Source organism: Rhipicephalus sanguineus, chromosome 5 (genome assembly GCF_013339695.2).
Source record: "Rhipicephalus sanguineus isolate Rsan-2018 chromosome 5, BIME_Rsan_1.4, whole genome shotgun sequence".
Lineage (NCBI taxonomy): Eukaryota > Metazoa > Arthropoda > Arachnida > Ixodida > Ixodidae > Rhipicephalus > Rhipicephalus sanguineus.
This window is the reverse complement of record NC_051180.1, coordinates 125535776-125555286: the sequence shown is the minus strand read 5'-3', so window position 1 is coordinate 125555286 and position 19511 is coordinate 125535776. Positions and strand designations below refer to the sequence as shown.

The following is a 19511-nucleotide window of genomic DNA, read 5'->3' as shown; positions in this document are numbered from 1 at the left end:
GATATGACACAGCCAATACATGTTATGATGGCGATTACACGGCGTCTGACTCCTGCGATGGTAGGCTGCTGCCACCACAGCAAACATGGTTTTGGTTTTATATCCGATCGTAAAGCACAGACAATTTTCAGACCCATTTTATTGTAAACAAAGTGCTCATTAGATGCGTGTAAGTACGAAAGAAAGTTGACCATATCAAACAGTTAGGTTTGTGACACAGAACTAAGTTCTCCTGGCTGTGTAAATTGTTTTTAAAGACGGCCTGACAACTTTTTATGCACATCAACAAGTTCTTAGAATGTCATGCAGGAGTAGTCTATAAACTCCCATTAGCTGCGTTTGTTATTATGTAGGGCCAAGCAGGTCCTTCAACTAGAGAATTGAGTGACCGCAAATGGTTGTTGATTGGTGGAGTGGCCATTAAACCTTTCAATGCACTGTCACAATTTCAAGTTAGCCGCTAAGTCTATGCACAGTCAAGTTTTATTTAGATGCAAGAATGAAGACATGCGTATGATGGTCATGGTGTGGCATATCGACTGTGGGAGACTGCCACTTCTCTTAAGTCTCCGCCTGCAGTCTCCAGCAATAATTTCACATGAACTGCAGTTGTCAAGCCCGAACCAATATCTGTTGATGTGTGCTTGCATATCTGTGGCGGTCTTCCTGCAAGCATGTGCTAAGTTCATGATGACTGAGGGGCGCGAAAAAACGGCACACAAAGAAAAGAAGTACACGGGACGACGCGCTATGTGCTATGTGCTAAGTGTTTGCGTCTTCCTGTTTTTCTGCCACTTTGTGAACCTTACATTGCTAGCACCATTTCTGTTGTCCTTTCTCTTGTGTCCATGTTTTGTACGTCTTCTTTATCAACCCACTTGCTCGGTTGTTTGTCTATAAAGTTTTCTATCTTTCGATGCCGGGGCGTTGAGCCACTCGCTGGTCGGCGTGTGCTGAAATTACTAGCCTGAGAGTTATTGCACTAGGCTGCTTGAGGGGGTGTGGTTTTTTTACCCTCCTCCAAAAATTTTTGTTTCAGTTTAAGAGCCCAGCTACGCGATGGCTGGCGCCCACTATGACGCCGGTCCCCTCAGCTGCGAGTGAGTGTGACACACGCTCGGGGTTGGTGTGCAGGTTGCACTTCCGGCCACAGCGCAACGGCAGCGGGCTGCTACCTGAACCATCGCGGCCGGAGCCACTGTCGGGTGGGCCCGTGGGGGCGGCAGCTGCTGCTGAAGCCGGGGCCGGCGCTGGTGGCGGCAACCATCACCACCCGGGTGTCTCTACACCCGTCACCCCCAGCAGCGTGCCGTCCTCATCGTCGGCCCCGACGACGGATTATGAGAGCTTCCAGAGCCACCAGGAGGAGTTGTTCGAAATGCAGCGCAAGCAGCTGGAGAGGTTAAAAGGTGCGACGACTGCATCGGGAGCGAGCGATGGCGCAGAAGGGGGCTCCAGGCATCCCGGCACCGGCAGCGGGGCGCCTTCGGCAGCGTCTGTGCCAGGGAGTGCGGCACCCAGCCGGTCATCGCACTCGACGCTGGATCCTGCCAGTGTTGAGTTTGCCGTCTCCGCGCTGCTGAGCACGACGGAGGTGTCTGGTATCCTGAACTCTTTGGTGTCGTCGCCATCGGTGACGACAGCAGCCTTCCTAGGAGACGGGTCTGGGTCCACTGTCGCAGCTGCGGCTCACGCAAGGCTTGCAGTGGCAGCAGCCAATGGCCCTTCAGCAGATGCAGGTGAGGGCGTCTCTCTGTGCTCTCAGTCCATAATAAAGCACTAATGAGAATCAAGTAGCGCACCTTGTAGTACTGATTACTTGTGTAACTAGGAGTGTGCGAATATTGAAATTTTCTAATGCGAATCGTATATATAAACGGGACAAGAAACTGTCTTTGAATATCAAATATGTGTATATAGTTAAAAAGTTATTAAACGGGAAGCAACAATGCCTTTTAGTACTCCTTTAAAATAAAATAATGAAGCTGCGTATTGCCAGGCTGCAGCAGGTTGAAGTTACTTCTGGTGATGCGCTTATTACAAATTATCACACAGAAAATGTGAACTGCTTGACGTCTCCAGAAAGCAAGTGGCTTAAAGGGGCCCTGCAACACTTTTCCAAGTAGCAATTGAATGGCTTCACTAAAGGAACTTATTGCCTCATGAATCGACCGCCGCAAAAAGTTATAGAGTCCGTCCAGTACGAGCGGAGTTACAAAGATTTGTCGCACCCTATAATTGCTTTCTCTCTTCTCTCGCCCTGACGAAAGCGCTGGAAGCTAAGCCGGGGGGGTATGGCAGGGGAAAGAAGGTATGTTATGTGCGCCTCCTGATCTTGAGCACATTTTCTCTTTTCTTTTTCTTCGGACGCGTGGCGTACTTTCAGTGCGATTGCGTGCGGGCAAGTGGCGGCCTCTCGTGGCGGCCACAGTAACTACCGAGCACGCCATGTTCAAATCAGCCAATGGCATGGAACCTGCCTGTGACGCCATAAGCATCGTTTTTTGTCGAGAGAAGAGGAAGCGCTTTTTAACTGACTTTGCAAATTTATTTTAAATTCCAGGCTGTGTGCTGCGCTATAATGTCCGGCTCGCGTGTTCTCGGGAGCCTCGGCTACTGATCGGCAGCGTTTTCTGACCATGCTGAAAAAGTGTTGCAGGGCCCCTTTAAGGGGAGATGCTACTCGAAGACACTTTTTTTTTAAATGTTGCATTTTAATATGGCATGCAGATGCGATACATTGTTCTGATATCATAACTGAAATCGGTTTTGAGCAATCTTTTGTAGTTTTTGAGTTACAACACTTGATAGACTTTCATTGTCATCCCAAAATTAATTAATGAATTAGACATGAGTTCGTCAAGATTTCTTGCATGAGGATATTCACAAGGGCCCATTCTGTGCCGTGAAGCTATTTGTTTATTTTTTAATATTCAAATAAGCAGACACAAAAATTTTTGAAGTTTCTTGGACATATTGTCTTACTAACAACTTTACAAAAAGCCAATTATAAAAATCTGTATGACGTGCAGACAAATATGGACAGCTTTACGGCACTCACTAATGTCTCAGGATCTAAGCGCACAAAACGGAATGGTTGTATATTTATTTGTTGTGAAATGGCACACGGATGACTGACAGCAACTGATCAAAAAATGAAAGCTGAGAAAATGGAGCTAAAAGCTAAGAAAAGAACTCGCAAGGAAACTGGTTTTATTTTTTATTGGAGAAATGCAGCTTTGCGGTTATCTTGAGCTGTCTCTGTCCTCTTTATGATGATGCCAATATGGTGGCACTCTGTCAAGGGAAAACTGCAGATTTGCATTTTCTAAAGCCCGATTTGCTCATAGTTTTTGATGACAGCGCACTAGTAAATTGCTTTTTTTTTTCAACTTCTACTGCTTATTTTGGACTAATATTTCACCACGGCGTAAAACATGGTCTCAGGATTGCAGAAAAAAATAAATTGAAAAATTTAACATTTAACCAAATTTACCATTCCCATTCATTGCCACGTATGGGGAACATGTCTTGTGGAGACCAAAAAATCATCAAAGAAAAAAGTGTTTTTTTTTTATTATGTTATTGAGATATACAGCTATTATTTCGCCTAAGCCTAAGATAAGTCTTATAAGATGATAGATCAGTATTTCACCTGCAGTTTAGATCTGTGCAACGAGTACGAGCTGAACGTTAAGTGTTTTTGGGTCATTTATTTAGCTTGTCGGAGTGATATCTCATGATCTAGAACAGCTAGAGCTGTAATTACTATATTAACATAAAGCCCAAGTTGTGTATCACAAAGTGCTGAGAGCAGAATTCTCATTTTCTGCTCATATATTTTTGAAACTTGATTTTGTTTTTTCTTTGCGGTAGTCATGGTACAAACATTGAATTTCGATCATCTGCAGAATGACTATGTTGTTATGATTTGATCTGAAAACTGTTTGCAGTGTTGCACTTATTGCATATTGTAGTATCTAGCTATCTGGTAATATGCACTTTCTGCTGAACGGCTTTTTGCTTATAGTCTCTGGAAACAATAGAGGGGCAGCTTTGTGTATCTCATAAACCAGTTTACTTACAAGAAAAATTATAGTATATTTGAAATCAGGATGAAAAACCCAACAAGTCAAATTAGTTTTGTAAGGTTTGGACATAAGATACAGCAAATATCTACACACGCCATGTCCCCCCTTAACAGTACATCTGAATGTGGGAAGGACCCTCTCTATTGAAATGATGCAATATAATGCTCTATCATAGCCTTCTCTAATTTTCAAACATTTAAATGTTGTTTGGCATTCTTGATGGTTATATTATTGTACCTCATTATAGATCACGAAATGTACCACATGTGCTGTATAAAACAACCACAAAATTTAAGCTTGGTGAAAAAAAGAAAGAAACACACCTGGCACATGGGCGGGCAGGAGGTAAGGTTGAGATGGGAGTAGCAGGCTAGTGCATTCATCATTCGTATTTCTCGGTGAGCACAGTCAAACATCACTAATTGCTGGTAACTCAACATCACTGTGCACTGAATAGTAGTGCGCAGTAGTCACGAATTACAAATTTGCATCTGACACGTGCCATTGCTACCTACAAAGGAAAAAATGTGATGTTACGGTAACTGTTGTCTAAGATACCCTATATGTGCCCGCCCCTCCTCCTCTTCTAAGCAGTCACTAAAAATAGTTTTGGTCACGAGGTTTTGGCCACAGTTTTGACCATGGCGCAAGGCATTGATAGGATAACTAAGTACTCAACACTCGCACAAGTAAGACTTGTAGTTTTGTGACCAGCATAAATTGCAGTAAGCTTTAACATACTAAAGCATATTTAACGCGCCTCTAAAAACACGTGATCAAACTTCACTCGAGAATTGCAACCACTTTGTGTCACACAATGTTGTGCTTTAACCCACTTCAATGGTTCAACTGCACTCCTTCTACAAAAGTGGTCTGATCACGTGACATCTGGTCACACTTAATGGCTGCCAGCTTTGTCGGCTCACGCTTTTCCTCCTCTTCCCCGCAAGACCCCCAACACATGGAGCATGGACCACGTATTGAGGCATATTCAGTAGGCTGTCGGTCTCGCATGAGCAAATGATTGGGTGGTCATCAGCAGTTCGTGCGGGCCTGGTCAAAAGAGTAGCAAACCAAGGGAGCTGTGCTTGTTGACTGTCAACGCCAGCAAACCAATGTTCAAAACTTTGTCAGGCTGCGGCTCATGACTTAAGTGCTCTTCCTTCAGGAACAACACCATTGTACAAAAATTCCTTCGTAATGAATTTTTTGCATGCACAGAGGAAAAAAGGGGAGGCCATTATTGTAAAAGCCAATGTTCTACTTGTGTGCTACTTCCTACAAAAAAAAAGAAAACATTTGTTGGCTTGAGCCTATGCCCATAGGATGTATGCATGATAATTATTTCCCAGTTCTGTATAACATTGAGGATTGTCTCTCTCCAACCACACACGTACTTGGTTAATTTTCCTGTCTTTCCCTTTTGTGTCTCTCTATGAATCTATACTGTAGAGACTCCATCACCGCTTTCCAAAGGACGGTACGCCTTTTTGAGGCTTCAAAATGTGGGAGCTCCATTGGAGACGTTGGAAAATACAGGCTTGTTACTGAAGCCAATTGCTCATCATGGTGGCTTAGTGGCTGAAATGTGCTGCTAAGGGTCGAGGACGCGAATTCAATTCCCGGTTACGATGGCCATAGAGTTTCCTACAATACTTGCTAAAGGGAACTCTGGTGCTAGTGTTTATGGGAGCTGCAACGCGTGGCGCTCTAGCTAGCTTGGGAATGATGGGTAGTACACGGATTTATCTAATAAACTTCATTCTTTTGGCTCCGTTTGGCTCCGCGTCGCCTGCATCCGCTTTGTCGCAAAACGAAGTTCAGCAAAAGTCAGCAGTTCCACTTCACCACTTTGACCTCTTTAGGCTCACCAATTCATATCTGGTCACAAAGTTCACAATGGTCCATTCTTTTATCTGAAGCGAACGCCAGAACACAGTACTTAGATTTAGGTGCTTGTTAAGAAACCCAAGGTGGTCGAATTTAATCCATATCTTCCGCTACTGCTTGCCTCATAATCATGTAGTGGTTTTGGCACAAAAGCATCGAAACTGACTGTTTTCTTCGTCTTAACCACAGCGCGAACAGCCAGCGAAGGTGACATACTGCGGACGACACCCAAGCAGCAGCCTGGAGGCCAGGTGACTCCTGATGCTGGCGCAGAAGCCGACTCACACGTAATGGCTGCACTGCCACCTGTGGAGCTTGGGAACAAGCTACCAGCATCACTCACAGACCTCCGGTATTCCGTCCTGGAACAGAACGGAAACGAAGGGAACAAGTAGGTCTTTTTGCTCCCCCTTTTTTTTAGAGCTGTGCAAATAGCAAAATTTTGGGTGCGAAGCGAATTCGAATAATAAAGATTGAGTGCGAATCGAATTGAATAATTTTCGAATAATTTTCTAATATTTCTAAACTATTTTTCGAATACTTCGAAGTGAAATTATAGAAAAAAGCTGCAGAGACCTAAGTATTTTCTTACGAGACAGGAACAATTACAAGTCACAAACATGGTCAAAGAACAGATTTATTCCAAAGGGGGATGCGGCTTTCGTATCGTAAAAAAAAAAATAATAATAATTTTCAAAAATCACATTTTCAGTTTCTGTAGTCCTTTTCCCGATTTCAAAATATCGTCACTGAAAACTGCGTAGAAGTGCGGTAAAAAATTTGTTGTGCTTGCCGAGGTGGTGAAAATTACTGCGGAAATCGCAAGAAAAAAAAACTGCATTTAAAAAAACGCCAGGCCTGCGCGGAAAGCGCGGCACAGTCACAGCTAAAGCCGGAAGAGCGGCATTTCTAGAGCCCGTTATAAACTCTCTTGGGGCAAGTACACTAGCAACATAACCCGCTACACCACGAATCATAATTTTTGTGAAGTTCGGAAGCACCCACCACGACATCATTCGTCATTCTGCGGAGAAGCGAGGTACCATTTGTAAGGCATTATGTTAATGCCTTACTTTGTTAATGCGACAGTTGATGACGATGAAGAATTATGGCTGAACCCTTTGTAATGGGTTGGAAGCTTTAAACGACCCACTAGTTACAGTCAAACCTCGATAGATCGAACACGGACATATCGAATTATTGCCTATATCGAACGGTTCCTATATCACGTGGGAAATCGAATGCATTTTTAATTTTTTATTTCGAACGAAGTTTGACGTATACAGTCGACGTCCGATTTCCCGGACCCTCAAGGGACTGCGAAAACGTCCGGAAAATCGGGCAGTCCGGAAGAACGCATGCACGTGAAAACGCACATTTTTGGTAGGTATTTTTCGCTGACGGAGAGGGTCACAGCTGGAGTACAAGATTCCCATAGCAATTCAGCCAATGCATTGTTTAGGTGGCTCTGAAAAGAGCCGTTTATTAAAAAAATACGACGTGGCCGGCACTACCTCATAGGTCAGCACTTGGGCGCAAAGAAGTCGCTTATTTTCTTTTGCACAGTCCGCTTGTGCGCGATTGTGTCTGCCTCAATTTCAGTCAATGTCATGTTGCCGCTGTACACCAATGACAGTGTCATCAGTGCTCGCGTCAACTCCGTGTTCGTTGGCTGTGTAGGAGCTGGCTCTTCGTTCTCGGTGTCGGAGTCATCGGAATCCTGCGTAACTTGAGGAATGATTTCGTCATCGGTCAACTCCGCACATAGCTCGAGGTCTTTGTCAGTGTCGGCGAAGCCCTCAAGGGTTATCTCGGCTGGAATCAACACGCCGCCAGCGCGCAGATCGTCGAAGGCAACGTCCGCGGATGGCAGTTCGTCATCGTGAGCCTACGAGGTGGCTTTGTGCGCTTCGAAGGCGCGGACGAAGACGAAGGAGCAGTCCGTGTCATTGCTGTAAACGGCGAATCCACTCGACGAAAAGCGCAGCACGAAACAGCTAGGAACTCGGTGGATGCTGAAGGTCGGGAAACGTGATCACTGAAGGTAGCGCGCAGCAGCAAACAATCAACCGCAGACACGACCGCAGAGCTGGCACAGCTGACAAAACAACACGTGAACGAACGCAGTGAGGTTTGGCTTGGCTAAGCTACGGCTGGCAACGGATTGACACGTGCGGTTTCGAGGTTACGGCAGCCGCGGCACGGTGCGGCGTTGCTGCTGATGCGAGTATGGCGGGTTCAAGGATATGAAAATGAAAACAACCAAAATGGCGGCGTCGGTGGTGACTTTGGGTCGGCGGTTAACAGTAAAAAGTCCGGGAAATTGGATGGCGAAGGCTATAAGCGTCCGGAATTTCGGACTTTTTAATACATTGATTCTACGGGGAACTTGACGGTGCCACAGATGAGTCCGGGAAATCGGGCATGTCCGGAATTTCGGGCGTCTGGGAAATCGGACGTCGACTGTAATGGATATATCGAACTCGGCCACCCCAAACCGCCCGCGCTCCGTTGACAGGCGGCGAGCTTTCCCGCAACTCTCGAAAATAGCGGTAGCGCAGTGGTCGTTTACGACTGCTGCACACATCGATGGCACCGAGTGCGCCACTTGAACGTAGCGGCATACGCACGCTGCAGCCTTGCAGCAACGACGCACTGCACTTGTTGCACCGGCTCCTCCTTGATAGTATCGCCAGGCATCCGTCGCATCAGTCGTTGTTGTGCTCGTGTGTTAGGCCTGCCGCGCGTTGTGGTGTGTGTAGCGATGGCTGCAGACGCGAAGAAACGGACGACCCTGACTTTTGCAGCAAAACTGGAAGCAATCCAGCGCGTTGAGAATGGTGAGAAAAAGTTGAGCGTCGCGGACGGGTTAGGCATACCAAGGAGCACATTGAGTACTGTGCTCAAAAACTAAGCCGACATAAAGGCCAAGGCCGAGAAGAGTCAGCACTCGGGTGCGCGGCGTGTACGCAAAGCTGCTTTTGAAGATGTTGAGGAGTCTCTCCACAAGTGGTTCATGGACGCAAGGGCCTGAAATATTCCTGTATCGGGGCCGATGTTGCAACAGAAGGCAAAGAACTTTGCATTCATTCTCGGCGTCGAGAATTTCAGTGCGAGTAGCGGTTGGCTACAACGTTTTAAGACTCGTTTCAACATTGTCGGGAAGACTGTGTCGGGAGAGAGTGAGGACGCCAATGATGAAGAAATTCAGAAGTGGCTTGATCATGAGTGGCCCAAAGTTCTCGCCAAGTATGAGCCGAGCCAAATCTTTAATGCTGACGAGACGGGCCTGTTCTGGCAAATGCTTCCGCGGCAAACGCTGGACACTCGCGGGGACAAGTGCCACGGGGGCAAGCAAGGCAAGGCCCGTGTGACGGTCCTATTGGCTGCCAATATGGATGGGAGCACGAAGCTGCGGCCACTTGTAATTGGCAAATTTAAAACCCCGAGGTGCATGCGGAACTGCCCCAATATTCCGGTGACTTATGCCTGGAATAAGAAGTCGTGGATGACGAGGGATATTTTCCTCAAGTGGCTGAAGGCGTGGGATTCGGACCTGGTGCGTCAGGGACGGAAGGTATGCCTTATCGTCGATAACTGCACGGCACACCACACCGATGCCCAGCTGAGCAACATCGAAGTGGTATTTCTGCCGCCCAACACCACTTCGAAGCTCCAACCGTTGGACCAGGGCATTATCCGCACATTTCAGTCTATCTACAAGCATCGACTGACCGGCATTTTGCTTGTAAGACTCCGGATGGGCCAAGATCTGAAGATCGATCTTTTGGGCGCCATCCAAATGCTCAAGGCGTCGTGGGAAAACGTCAAGCAGTCGACGATAGCCAACTGCTTTCGGCATGCGGGCTTCGGTGGACGCACTGACGAGGCATCAGTGGAAGAATCCGAGGAAGCTGGGTTGGCATGCGCAGATGAAGAAAGCGAGCTCGCCGAAACGTGGAGCAAGCTGGAGAGCTTTGTTGGTGTGGAGCCGCAAAGCATGTGCATCGAAGACTTCGTTGGAGGTGACGACATCACTGGTAGAAAGGCGGAGCTAACGGATGTAGAGATTATCGCCAAAGCTACCGCTGAGCAGCCGAATGAAGACGCTGCCGAGGTGGATCCCGCAAGCGCTGATGGTGCCCCGCTCCCGACATCAGCTGAGGTCGTAGCCGCTTTGGCCCTTGCGCGCCGCCACTGCAGCGCGATTGAAGGCACCGGCCTTTCACTTGTGGATCGCCTGGACTATGTTGAGGACGCAGTCGTCAAACACGCCATTGCCAACAAAAAGCAGGCTACTCTTTTTCAGTATTTTAAGCCAACACAATAAATACTTTGTTCGAATCTTCAAGTGAGTATTTACTGCACCACGATTGGTTCGTTGGTTGTTTTCCACAAGTTCTTGATGCATTTTTTACGTGATTTTTTATATCGAATTCTGGATATATCGAACTATTTCGCGATCGCCGTGCCGTTTGATATATCGAGGTCCGACTGTACATAATTCGCATTGTGTGATGCCCGGCCGTTATTTGACTCTCCCACCAGGCTTTATAACATACGTTGACGTGAGAAAAAGAGAGAGAGAATGAACTTCATTGAAATCCTGAGGAAATGGATCGTGGGGGCCTGATGGGCTTCCTTGGCAACCAATACAAGTGCACTTAATGCTCGTTCGGCTTTTCATGCTCGTTCAAGACGGGTTGGGTGTGTGCTCTCTGCTGGAGCATTCAACAGCACATCTAACACACAGGGGGATGTTCTTGCATGCTCTCTCCGGGCGAGGGAGATGGGCGCACAAGACGGGGGGGTATCAATTTGGACATTATACGGAACATGAATACGGCAGCAAAAACCCGTCGAGAGTGTCCATATACAGTCGAACACAGATATATCGAACTTGAAGGGGATCGTAAATTAGTTCGATATATGAAAAATTCGATACAAAAAAATACAGGCCCCGAGACCTTACCAGTGGCGGACGATCACCTACATTCGGCGCATTCAAGAATTGACAACTAATTCTGCACACACGATGCAACAGAACGTTTTATTTGCGTGAAAAAAAAAATCGCTTATCTCGGCCTGCTTCTTCGTCTTTGAAATGAAGTTGAAGACGCTGGCCTTGATCTTATTGAGGCTGTCCAGGTGCGACAGCCCGGTTCCCTCCATGACGCCGCAACAACGGCGAATCAAACCGAACGCTGCCGTCATTTCAGCGGCGGAGTACACGCGTGTAGCCGCCGCCTCGTCCGGACGATCTTCCTTGTCACTTAAGCTGTCGGCCTGGGCATCCTGGGTCCCTGCGACCGCAGCTGCAATGTCCTCATCAGTGAGGCTCGCAACAGCCTGAACATTGCAGTCCGCTTCCACGAAATCGTCCGCAGACACTTCGGGTGGAACGGCAGCTGGGAAGAGGGATGCCAACTCGCGAAGCGCGTCGTCTATGCGCTCGTCGTTTGCCGACGATGTTGTAGCATTGCTTAAGGGGGACGTGGCACATAGGAAATGAAAATCAACCAAAAAAATCTAGTTTTCGCTGGCCATCTCTGCACGTTCCTGACATCATTGGGCACCTAGTTACAAATTTTCATTGCTGCATACCGTCGTCTTCTATTCACATCTTACTTTAAAAAAGCAGAACCGTGCATCCTGCCCTTTAAATTGAGGGCAAACGGCAAAAAATTTTTCATGCTCTTCCTGTAATGAAGGAGCAATATCTTTTGTTCTGTCTGGGTTATCATTATGATTTCTTTTTCGCTTCTAAGATAAATAGATGCAATGTGTCGTAAGACAGATTTTGTTATAGTACTTTCTTAACAAAAAGCTCTAAATCAAGGTTTTCTTTTGAGTATTAATTGGGGTGTTCTTTAAATCGGGTGCAACAGCCCACAACTTTGCTTGGAAATGCCCTAAAGCAATGATTTATACTTTACGACACACTACAAACATTCTCAATGTATTCTGCGGATTGTACATCGCTGTGCAGGTTGGGGTTAATTAGCTAATTAGGCCTTAAACAAGAAAGTAGGTGTCTGTGATATTCTGGAAACTACTTTCCATAGGAAAAAAGCAATTGGATATTTGAAATCAGCACACAAACATTCTTAAACTCTGCAAGTTCCATCAAAATCGATCAAGAATTTAAAAAAAAGTTTCAGAGTGCCACGTCTCCCCTTAAGGGGGGACGTGACTTTCGGTACCAACTTTCTTATTTCTTCATGGATTTTGATGAAAATTGGCACACTTATTTGAAATCTTTTTTTAATGCTACTGTAGAAATTTCATGAATATATCTTTACAACTTTTTGATGTACAATATATTTCACCTTCTGCTCTTGTTTCGAGTCTGACTCGCTTAAAAAATGCGATAGGAAACTCGTTCAAAGTGCTATGCATTCTAAGATGTCTGATTGCGGGCATGACATTCTTAGATTTTTTTATTTGCAACAAAATTTTTTAGTTTTCATTTTTCATGAGGTGACTGTGCAACAGGCATCGAGCCTTTGTGCAACTCGTCAAATAGCTAATTATCAAAAGGCTATACTGAAAAAGCAAGAATGTCACGCCGTGAACTGTGCTTCAAGGAATATAGAACAAAAAACGGAACTGAAATAGACCCAGCGGTGAGTGAGAAATCAGCGGAACAAGCGAAGCAGGAAGCAAGAAAAGTTGTTTTGAGAAAACGGCTTTTAAAGTTGTACCAACGATATTACTTCATCAAAAGGCACTGGGGTCGTAATCTTTTGAATCCTTCGTAATGTGCAGTTTCTTGAGTGCCCTGTCTTTAGTTTGAGGTGCCTTGCTTCTCTAAAACACAAGAAGATTGTGACCTTTATTTTATAAGGTTGGACCTCCTGCACATGTGGCCTTTCATCTGTTGTGCCTTTGTTTTCTTTCTTTTTTCTTAAAATCCTTTTCTGATATACAAAGAACATGTAGCATGAATTTGAAACGAAGTTATGAAGTGGTGTAATAGACATGACAAAAAACAAAATATTGTAATGCAAGTAGGTCATGTACTATGATGATTTGCCAGCTTTCTTGTATTCATGCTCTCATTAACATAATTAACAGTCTTGATTGCAATTGATCATTGAATCATTTTTATAGAATACTAAGAGCGGCTCTCATCATGACAGCCTATCCCTTCCTCCTAAATAACAGGCAGTTATGGCCAAGACATTTGTGGAATAGGAATTCCTTAGCAGTTTATTCGAGACGCGAACTGGGCAGATATGAATTCATCTCCCTGTTTCACTCGTCAAGCTAATTTGTAAACCTCGCCTGCGATGCGCTTCATCATTCACCCGGTCGCGGACACGGTTTTCTGCGAGGCTTTTATTTTTTCAGATGATTCATGAGCGCTTACGGCGATACCAAGCACGGCCCCAAGCGCGCCTAAATTGCATCACAAGTGCTTTATTTCACCTCTTTAAGTGCTCCGCCGCATAGTCCGGGAAGTCGGCACGCGATGTGCTGGGTGGCGGCATTCGGTGACGATGCGCAATATGCCTAGGTGCGGCGACGAAAAATATGCGCGCAACGTGTTTGGCCTCGCATTTCGGGACGCCAACGTGCGCCCGCTGCGCGACGAGCTTGGCCGTGGGGTCCGCTGCCGATGCGTAAAATGACCATCCGCTGTACCGAGGAGCCGGCGGGGGAAGCGCTTCGTTCCTTTAGAAGAAGCACACTGCCGCGAGTCCGCTAACGCGTTGTTCTTGCCCGCAAAGTTCGAGGTTCGTCTCGCGTGCTGACGCCGTGAGCGGAGTTAGGCCTAGTGACGACTCCGAGCAGTAGACGCGCCGACCGCGGTGCCCGATGTTGCAAAGTACGTAATGCGTGGTCGCGAGTACAAAGAGTCATCCTGCGATCATCATTGTCACGACGTCCGAAGTGCGCATAAGCAGAACCTCCAATCACGGATCCGAGGTGTCAACGCTAGAGAGTCGGTCCGAGACGCGCGTTTGCGATGTTCGCTACGAGCGCGGCGCGCCATCGTAATCCCACCGAGCTTCCGCTAGTAGCTCCAAACTAAAACGCAGTTCTTGTTCAAAGTTATCGTCGAGCCGTGAACACAGAGCGATTGCGAATACGCCACGAATGAGCGGGACTTTTGACAGCCGTGAGCTCGAGACGCACGAGCTGCAGACGATGATCTCCCGGAGTGAGCATCGGACCAATGGCGAGGCGCACTGGGCCAACATGGCGGACGCGGCCAATCAGAGGGCTCGAAACGACCTTCGAACATTTGCTTTTTGTACGCTTGTTTTCGAAGGGAGGAGCCAGCTGCGGCGGGGAATTTGAAGACGGAGAAATGCGCTTTCCGATGAGCCCAAGATATCGGCGCCCGGTGGCCTCGTTGCGGAGCTATGATTTCTTGAAAATCAGTGTTTTTTTGCGATTTCCCGAATAATTTTCGCCACCTCTGCAGGAGCAACAATTTTTTTATAGCACTTCTACGCAGTTTTTGGTGAAGATATTTTGGAATCGGATATAAAAAGGGCTACAGAAACTGAAAATGTGATTTTCAAAAAATCGATTTTTTTTGCCATTTTTTTCGCGATACGAAAGCCGCGTCCCCCCTTAAATCGGTGAAGCCACCCGGTGTTGTCGGCGAAATCGTCTTCACCGAGTGCGGCCGCAAACCATTTGGCCTTAGCCATCAGCATTGGCCCATCCACAGGAATGTTCTTCGCGCGCACTTCTGAACCAGGCATAGAGTGCCTTTTCTACTTTCCCGTAGGCAGGAGCGCGCACATGACAGGCTCCCGACGTTCGCTGCTCCGCCGCCTTTGCCTTGATATCTGCCTTGTTCTTCAACAAGGTGCTCATAGTGCTCTGTGGTATCCCTATGTCGTCCGCCACCGCCGAACTTTTTTCGCCCTCTCAACACGCTGTATGGCTTTCAACTTCGTCGCAAAGTCAAGGTTCTTGCGCTTCTTGACGCTGTCCGTTGTTACACGAGAAGTCTAAAATTCAAGCAGTCCGCAGCGCCTTTGCACAGCACGCACACAAAAGAGGAATGCGGTGGTATGCGAAAACTCACAGAAGTGGACTCCGCCAACAAAACATTCACGATCAGTCACGATGGCTATCAGGCTACCTGGCTACCTGCGAGGGCAGCAGCGATGTACGAAAGGCGTGAGCTGTGGTTGGTTGAGCAATTACGAAAGGCGCGAGCTGTGGTTGGCTGATCAAAACTCACAAAACAGCAACAAAAAAGAAAGAAACGGCGAAAGGAGGAGGCCGCCAGCTCCTTCGTTACTGCTCTCTGAGCCGACGGTAACGCGGAGAAAGCATAAGAACGAGAGAGAGAGGACAAAAGAAGAAAAAAAAAGGCCGTTCCGCAAGTTGGAGAACGCGCCCAACAGGAGTACACTCCAAGCCCTCTCGCCCTCACATTTTTCGAGCGTTTCGGGTGTAGGCGGAGGCGCGGTACTGCGAAAGTCGCGGGGTGCAGTGAGTGCCGAAGCGCACCTTCCAGCTCGCGCGCCGTTCGATATATCCGATGGCGGGTAAAAAAACCGTTCGATATAAACGTGCGAATTTCTCTACTTTTACAGAGGATTTTCAAGGGGATAATTTACGAGTTTGATATAGCCGAAAATTCGATATATGTGGGTTCGATATATCCGTGTCGACTGTAATTGCTATCACAATAATAACGCAGTTTCATACCGCTAAATAAATGTTTTGGGTGAGCTCCGCCTTCAGTTCCCCTTTTGTTTAATTTGTGCTTTTCTTTTTCGAATTTTTTTGCTGAAACTGCATATGATGAAAACCTGTTTGTAGCGAATTTTTTCGGGAATTTGTCAGTTTTGTTATATCCAGGTTTAACTGTATTACCTAAGCATTGGAAGCTTCGTTATGAGAGAAATGCGGGAAAAGCATCGACTGCAGCAGCTGCATCTCACTAACCCGCAGAATTGGGGGAGGAGGCGGTTGACAGCCTAGGTGACAGCCTTTGCTTTGGCTGCTCATTGACAGCATGCACTGTTCACTGAATTCGTGCACACAAAGTTACTGCCATTTATAATGTTTTTATTACCTGAACTTTTAAAAAACTGCTGGAATCGCAGTTTCACTTTGGCATGTCGCATTCTCTGAACGCATGCTGGCTGGCTTGAAGTGCATAAGACTACGTATTATTTGCAGGGCACGCCACGAGCTGAGCAGCAGCAACCTCAGTCGAGTCAAGTTGGAGCCAGACGGGGCCTTGCCCATGGACGTGACCTGACAGCCGCCCCATCGCTTTCTGGACTTTTTCCGAGTTTACCGCTGCCAGCTCATGGGGGCAACGACGGCTGCTGTTGCCTCTTCCGAAGGCGCAAGGCCACCGTCGGCGCAAGCCGCGTCTCCTGCTCGACCGCTGGGACTAGCAGTGCGGTGCTTCTGGGAGAGGTGCTTGGACCAGGCCCGCCGCTTGCCCGATCTGGACGAGATACCTCGTCGCCGCCTCCCTTCGGCTGGACGCCGGAAAAAAAAAACCTTCGTGTTCTGCTCAACTGACGCATGTTGTGACAGCTGTGGCCCTCCTGTTTGTTACCGTTTGTCGTTGGTTGTCGGCACCGAGAAATGGGAAGAGCAGAGAATGTGGTGGTTGCACACTGGCGGAGGCGCCGCCGCCTCTCTGTCGGCTTTCCGTCTCTGTCTGTTCCGGGTTGCTCTTTCCCACTGGTAGCATTTATTTTGTGCTGGTTGCTAAGCGCAGATCTCGTTTAATTTGCCTTGGAGTGCAATTTAGCAGTTTGCCCGATTGGCCTTCATGCTCAACCTAAACAGAAAGATTAACTCCTTTTTTGCCTAAAACACGAAAGAGGTCGCTTGCGCCTGGGTGTCACGGTAGCCTTTGCGGCTACTCCAATGGTTGTATGCTTCCTTAGCGTCCAAAACGTGCTATGTCGCAGTGTAGATTCGAGCTGAGGAATTGCAGTCATCTCTTTTGCTGCCAGTGGGAGAAGTTAATTGCCCCTTTTAATTAAAGCACGCAGCTCTTTACAATGTGCTGTAAGCTCTGCTACAGAGATAGGTTGATCAAAGTGAATTTCAGTTGTACAGTAGCTTCCTCCCCTCTTATTTTTGTGCCCTCCCGAATAAAACTACACCGGGACAAAAGACAGTGGAAAGATGTAAAGGGCTCTGTGCAAAATGCTTGTTTCTGGTAACTGTGGTACTGGCTGTGTTGGTGTCACTGGTACAGATGCTGTACCAAGCGTTGCAAACGTGTTGTTCAACAGTGTGTACAATTGTAAAGAAGAAAAAAAAAAACTGTGCAAATGCAGTAACGATGTTTGGGGGGCAAAGCATACAAAGGGGAGGTCTTGCTTTGGAAGGAGGAGGAACGCAAGTACAGCGGCATAGTTTTTTTTTCTTCTTTTTTTAGTCTCTTTCAGTAACTGCTGTGCACTCGCGTTTCGACATTCTTTTGCCCTTTAACGGTGCGCATCGGCGATGGCCACATCCATGGCTTGGTTCAGTAGCTGTGATAATACCTCATAAACAGGGACTTCTTCGTGGGAAGGGTTCATTGTTTGTTTTTTTCTTTGCCTTTTATTTTGGGGGTTTGGGGAAGGGGAAAAGAGTAGAGAGGAGAGACGTGTCTGAGTTTGTGAGCTCTCCCTCATCTCGTTGTACAATGTGCTCTTGACAATGTGTGTGTGTGTGCGTGCGTGTGTGTACACACACTCATCGTGTAATTAATGTAAGTGCTAGTTGGATCCATTTGTCAGGTGTGAGTGCGGCGGCGCTGATGTGCTGGTGTGTGTGTGTGTGTGTGTGTTTGGTGAACATATGCATGTGTTAGCTTGCATTGGCACGTTTTTCAAAACTACATTAAAAAAAAACAAAAACAAACAGTGGGCTTGACTTAGAAACACCGAGTTTGCAAATGTTTAAAAAGGAAGGGCACACTATTTGGTGCATTTTTTTAGCGACCTCATGGTGATGTCAATGCAGTCAAATATGACTTTTTCATCAGACTGCCAAACTTGTGCATTCAAACAACAACTGGGCCACACAAAATGCCTCGTGTGTACTTTGAAAATGATTTAGCGTGTTCTTGTAAGTCTTTCGACACTGCTGCTTGGAAAACCTGTTTGGGAGAGAAATGTGATGTGAATCCCACACCCCTCCCCCCTTGCAGAGTTGCACGAAACAGTAACTTGAACCTCGGCGTTCACAGTGTCTAGCAGGAGGTGGAAGTTCGTAACACGCAAGTGCTGCGTTTCAGTTTTTAATTGAAAACGTTGTGGGGAGGCCTGTTTTTCTCCCTGGAAATCTTTGTGCGACTGCTTGTAAATTAGCAATCTCAGGGGTCTATCTCTCTCTCCATCTCTGGGCACTGTCATTTATAATAAACTTTGTGCAAGCTGCCCTGAAATTTGCCAGCCGTTCTGTGTGTATGTCTTGGCCCAGTGGCAGTACCATTTGTGTCGTGGCGTGTCGCTCGCGCATTCGCTTTAAGCCCGCTAGGACAGTAGGAGAGAAGCGTGTTCACGAACTCACGAGTAAAAAAAAAAAAGCACCTGCACAAGGCAAACGTATAAGCAGGTGCCTTGATTTATGTAAATTGGTAGCTTGGTATGAGTGCAACATTCATGCGCGATGCCAGAAGCAGCATAAGAGCTAAGGCATTTCGAAGTACAACACTGTCTGTCGTTGAGAGTGTGGCATTGTTTTTTGTGCATGAGTGTATTCATGTAAATAGATTTTGTTTTTTCTTCCACCATGGAGCTGTGACTGAAATGAAGAGGTTTTTGTTAACTCTTCGACTCTGTATATATTTTGTATTTACGTTGAAGGATGAAATTAAGGGGCTAACAAAAAATCTTCATATATCATTTGTAAATAAGCATGGTAGCCCTCATGGGATTAAAGATCTAACCGCCTCAGAAAACGTTTTTATTCTTGTTCTTTGGGAAGACGCTGCCTGTACTATCATGGCCAATATGAATGCAAACAAGGTAGAGCTAACCAGAGTACCAGGTGCCTGCTCCTTTTGCCAATGCATGTTACATTGGCATGGTTTTGACTTTGCTTGGTGAGCATGAGAGCAGTGGTGTGAAGTCATGTTCTCAAGTGAAAAAGGTCCTTTGCAATTTCTTGTTTGCATTTTTGTCCATGGTGGTACACCCCATCTTGGAAAAGGTAAAGCCAGTTGGCCATTACTGGCAATGGCTTACTGGCCTTAACACTTGTGCAATAGGCTGTACGTGGCCAAAGATGTAGTGCACTGTTGTGAAACATGCATGCAACATGAGTAGCCCATTCATTCTGATGTGCCTGCTTTATTAGCCCCGAGAAATCGGGGTGGTGCCGCCTGACAGGAGGCCCGGATAACGTCATGGCACGGACTCTTCGACGCCCGCTGTGGTGCGCCTACATAACGTGCGCTCGCTTCGTACGCTGTTTCGCTGTTCGCGGTCGCTTTTCGCCTGTCTCAAGCTTTTGATGAATGACGAACACAGAATCGATAATACTCATAGTAAAACGACAAAGAGCTATACATTTTTGCAATACAATTGCCAA

At 46.7% G+C, this 19511-nt stretch overlaps 2 protein-coding genes across 2 annotated transcripts in view; one reads left to right on the top strand and one right to left on the bottom strand.

The window, feature by feature from the left end:
• Nucleotides 1-19511, bottom strand: part of LOC119394228 (uncharacterized) — a 164308-nt gene that overhangs the window by 49572 nt on the left and 95225 nt on the right.
• LOC119394225 (homeobox protein Hox-A13) lies at nt 1029-18879 on the top strand. The gene is made up of 3 exons (XM_037661513.1): nt 1029-1739; nt 6171-6372; nt 16140-18879. Exons 1-3 carry the CDS (start codon nt 1076-1078, stop codon nt 16219-16221), a joined length of 948 nt encoding a protein of 315 aa, XP_037517441.1. The 5' UTR covers nt 1029-1075; the 3' UTR covers nt 16222-18879.

Bases quoted from the DNA above. Each gene is read 5' to 3' on its own strand.
- LOC119394225 (XM_037661513.1), top strand. From the start codon at position 1,076: ATGACGCCGGTCCCCTCAGCTGCGAGTGAGTGTGACACACGCTCGGGG. The intron at 1,740-6,170 runs GTGAGGGCGTCT...TCTTAACCACAG, and splicing joins TGGCCCTTCAGCAGATGCAG to CGCGAACAGCCAGCGAAGGT. The intron at 6,373-16,139 runs GTAGGTCTTTTT...TATTATTTGCAG, and splicing joins AACGGAAACGAAGGGAACAA to GGCACGCCACGAGCTGAGCA.